Source organism: Chrysochloris asiatica, unplaced genomic scaffold (assembly GCF_000296735.1).
Source record: "Chrysochloris asiatica unplaced genomic scaffold, ChrAsi1.0 scaffold00116, whole genome shotgun sequence".
Taxonomy (NCBI): Eukaryota; Metazoa; Chordata; class Mammalia; order Afrosoricida; family Chrysochloridae; genus Chrysochloris; species Chrysochloris asiatica.
Genome location: NW_006408634.1, coordinates 4,958,557 through 4,962,671, shown reverse-complemented (window position 1 = coordinate 4,962,671; position 4,115 = coordinate 4,958,557). Strand labels below are relative to the sequence as shown.

General features: G+C 47.4%; 1 protein-coding gene across 1 annotated transcript; it reads left to right on the top strand.

Moving 5' to 3' along the window:
- Positions 1-401: 401 nt before the first annotated feature.
- On the top strand, positions 402-3,464 carry LOC102818038 (sialic acid-binding Ig-like lectin 8-like). The gene is made up of 6 exons (XM_006868368.1): positions 402-765; positions 974-1,252; positions 1,465-1,512; positions 2,864-3,121; positions 3,213-3,345; positions 3,449-3,464. The coding sequence occupies exons 1-6, from the start codon at positions 402-404 to the stop codon at positions 3,462-3,464; spliced, it is 1,098 nt and encodes a 365-aa protein (XP_006868430.1).
- Positions 3,465-4,115: the final 651 nt, after the last annotated feature.

Sequence of the window (4,115 nt, the reverse complement as noted above, 5' to 3'; positions counted from 1 at the left end):
TTGTCCCTTCTACGGATATGAACTTGGACATGTCTCTTGCTGTACTAGCCTCAAGGTCATGAGTGAATATAAGGAAGTGATATTTGGTCTTCAGGCTGGTGAGCCCTGATAACATCTAGGTCTTCGTTTCCTGTTCTGTGTATGGTCATTGATCAACACTCTTTTGTCACCCCTCTCTTCCTGTTGGGGCATAATCTTGCAATGTTAGTTCATCTAAAGATGTACCCTGAAAAACAGACTTCCCCAGAGTGGGACCTAGCACCTCCAGCCTAGATATGTTGCTGTTGCTGCTGTCCTTCCTGTGGGCTGGTGAGTAGATTGAGGAATTGGGGTCCCTGTCAGTGTCTGGGAATCATGCCACAGTTAAGCTTCTTTCTCCTCTAGGATCTTTGACTCAGGACATGGGTTGTCAGCTGCAAATGCAGACATCAGTCACAGTGCAAGAGAGTCTGTGCATTTTCCTGCCCTGTACCATCAGATACCCCCAAGGCAGATGGAATGACTTGGATCTAGTTTACGGCTACTGGTTCCAGGAAGGGGCCAATATAAACCTGGATGCTCCAGTGGCCACAAACAACCCAAGAAGAAAAGTACAGACTGAAACTCAGGGTCGATTCCACCTCCTCGGAGACCCCAGGAAAAACAGCTGCTCCCTGGACATCAGAGATGCCAGAATGAGGGACAATGGGTCCTACTTTTTCCACATGGAGAGAGGAAGTATGAGCTGGAATTGCACAAATGTCCAACTCTCCCTGCATGTGACGGGTAAGGGACAGTCTCCAAGAGACCAGACGAGATGATCATGGGGGTTGAGGAAGAGATGAGACTTCTGATCCTCAGCTGGGAGGGGTTGGGATAAAGTATGTGATGCTCAGGGGAATGGGAGGGAGCTGCATTAGAGCCTGAGACTTCTCTCAGGGATGCATCCTGGAACCCCTCCCTTTTGATCTTGAGTCTTCTCCTTTCCCACCAGCCATGTCCCAGAAACCCTACATCAAGATCCTGGGCTCCCTGGAGTCTGGCCGCCCCAGCACTCTGACCTGCCCTGTTCCCTGGGCTTGTGATCGGGGCAAAGCCCCTGTATTCACTTGGATAGGAGCCTCCATCCCTCCTGGAGATTCCAAGATCACCAACTCCTCAGTGCTCACCCTAATCCCACGGCCTCAAGACCATGGTACCAGCCTCACATGTCAGGTGACCTTCCCTGGATCAGGTGTGATCACAAAGAAGACCATTCTGCTCAAAGTGACCTGTGAGTGGTGCATGGGGGAACCTGGCACTCTGATGAGGGAGTAGGGCTGGAAGAGGGTCAAGGTCCTGAACATTGGGTGGCTGAGCCTAGAGTCTGAACTGGGAGAAGGTCAGAGAGATGTCGGCCTTCACCACTTCCCCATTTATGCAGCTACTCGGAAATGAAGGGCAATGTCCACCCACCTTTCCCCTGATGCAGTCTTTCCGTCCTAGACTCTCCACAGAATGTGACCATAACTGTCTTCCCAGGAAAGGACACAGGTAGAAAATGCCTCTCTTCTCTGGGGTTGTTGGGAGCAGGGGTCAGGGTCTCCCACCTTCTTCAGAACTCGCCCTTGTGACCAGAGACTTGTTATTGAACCCAGGAGTCCCTCTCCAAACAGCAGAACAGGACTCTGAGTTCCTTATCATCCAACTCCTGGTGGCTACTCTGGCCTTGTCTTTCCCCTAACAGCATTTATATAAGTTGTTTGGTAGAAACGATGGGTTCTCATGGCCAAAATTCAACATTCACAGCAAAGGACCCCAGGTGCCCGCTTCCCTTCCCAGAAGGGACCCGTGTTTTATGCATGTTGCTCTGTGCCCCGGCCCTAATATGAGGAAGAGGTCATTCAATGTCAGCAGTAAAGTGTCCTCTTTCTGATCTCTCATTGTATCCTACTCTGTGGATGAACTCTGGTTTCATGCACATCTTTTGTTCATGTCATAACATTTTCCCACTAACCACAGCAAAAATAATCTTGTGTCTTTGGTCTGCTTGTATCTACTTTCACAAGTGCTTTGTCTGTGAAACAAAGTAGCTGGAACATATATATTCTTTCTAATTTTCAATATCTGGCTGGTGCAATTGATTCAGTTGTCAACTGCTAACCAAAATGTTGGTGGTTCAGACCAACCAAGAGCTGCCTTAGAATTAAACTCTAGTGTTCTCCTTCTAAACAATCACAGCTTTGAAAATCCTATGGAGAGGTTCTACTCTACACACATGAAGTCATCATGGGTCAGAATGGCAACTGGAAATAAAAGAGTCAAGTTGTCCTCCATTGAGGTGGATCAAGTTTATAGTCCCACCAGCAAGTGGTGAAGGTGTGTGTTTCTCCCCAGGCTCAACAACCCAGTGTGGGGTGGAACCCTGAGTTACTAAACAGCTTTATGTCCAAATCCACAAGTCAATTGGTTAGAAGAGAGGTTTGGGCAGGACGCTTGTCTATAGTCATGAGGCAAACTCTTCCTCCCTCTAGAAATGACAGATTTATCCGTCGTAGGCTGTCAACTGTTTAGATCAGATCCACCCACAGTGTGGAGTGACATCTGTTTTTATTTTTACTTAAGACCAAGTAGCTTTAATGCTTATCATATATGCATACATAGCAGCATCTAGATCATAGTTGACCAGATGGAAACCATAACCTAGCCAATATGACACATGAAATTAACATCACTCTGTGAAATTAACACTCTGTGTCTGTTCTACAGTGTCTACTCTCTCTCTGCCTATGTCCATGTGTTTGGTGTCTGTCCCCCTCACCCTGTCTCTTTCTGTACACTTCTTCTTTCTCTTCCTCTATTTATCTCCCACTTTCAGAATGATTCTCTCTCTCTCTCTTTGTAGTATCCAACATCATAGAAAATGGTTCATCACTGCATGTTGAGAAGGGCCAGTACCTGCGTCTGGTCTGTGTCGCCAGCAGCAACCCCCCCTCTAGGCTAAGCTGGGCTCGGGGAAGCCTCACTCTGAGCCCCTCGAAGCCCTCAGATCCAGGAGTCCTGGAACTGCCCAAAGTAGAAGCTGGAGATGGAGGAGCATTCACCTGTGTGGTTCAGCATCCCCTAGGCACCAAGCATGTCTCTTTCAGCCTCTCTGTGCAGAGTGAGTTGCTGGGCAGGCATTGATGGCAGGTGCTTGGGTCAATGGGAAGGGCAGAGGCCACAATTAGAGCTTCACTCCTGTTCCTTCCCAGGTAGTTCCTCTTGCTGCCGCTGTGCCTCTTGGGAGAAGGGATACAGGGTCCTGATATTCACCCTGATCAGGGGGGCCCTTATAGGGTCTGGCTTCCTCCTTACCTTTGGCATCACCTGGATCTACTACACCAGGTGAGTATACCTACCCTTCTCCAGGGAAGCCCAGTGATTGACCTTACATCCCTGCAGATAGAAAGTAACTGACTCTAAATTGAAATCTGGGTTTACTCTGCAGGTGTAGCAACCTCTAGAGGAACATATCTCACGGAGACCCTCTCCTTTTCAAGATAGGACTGAGGTGTGGACATGGAGCCCAGAGGAACAAACATGGGGACATGATCAGATTCTTCCTAGAAACAGTCAACACCCATTGCCCTGGGAAGAGTTGACTTCCAAGGTTTCAAACCAGTGCTGCTAGGTTCAACCATGACAGAAGAAATGACAATGGAACGAACAGGTCCAATATTTAAAATTTGGGTGAAAATGAACAATAACCAGAATGGAAAATACTGTGGGTCATAGTGAGTTCCAACTTATAGCATCCCTGTATAGGGTTTCCAAGGAGCAGCTTGTGGGTTAGACCTGTCAACCTTTCAGTTAATAGCCCAGTGCTTGTCCTACAGCACCATATCAGGACTCATTTCACTCTATGGTTGGGTAATATTCCATATTATACGTGTTCCACTGTAATGTAGTGATTTACTTAATATGACAATGAATAAGGAAGACCAGAGAATTGATGCATTTGGATTATGATGTTGGCAAAGAACATTAAAAATACCATACACCACATCAAGTATCAGTGTTATCCCCTCTGTACACAGGGTAGATAGAGATGGGCAACTTAGACATTGGCTACCTAAAATGAGGGGGCAATAAAGGCATGAAGTGACTGGTTTACA

What these genes read in the sequence shown, in the direction of transcription:
- LOC102818038 (XM_006868368.1), top strand. Translation starts at nt 402, where the DNA reads ATGGGTTGTCAGCTGCAAATGCAGACATCAGTCACAGTGCAAGAGAGT. An exon ending in ACTCTCCCTGCATGTGACGG is followed by an intron (nt 766 to 973) that starts GTAAGGGACAGT and finishes CTTTCCCACCAG; the next exon opens with CCATGTCCCAGAAACCCTAC. An exon ending in TTTCAGCCTCTCTGTGCAGA is followed by an intron (nt 3,122 to 3,212) that starts GTGAGTTGCTGG and finishes GTTCCTTCCCAG; the next exon opens with GTAGTTCCTCTTGCTGCCGC.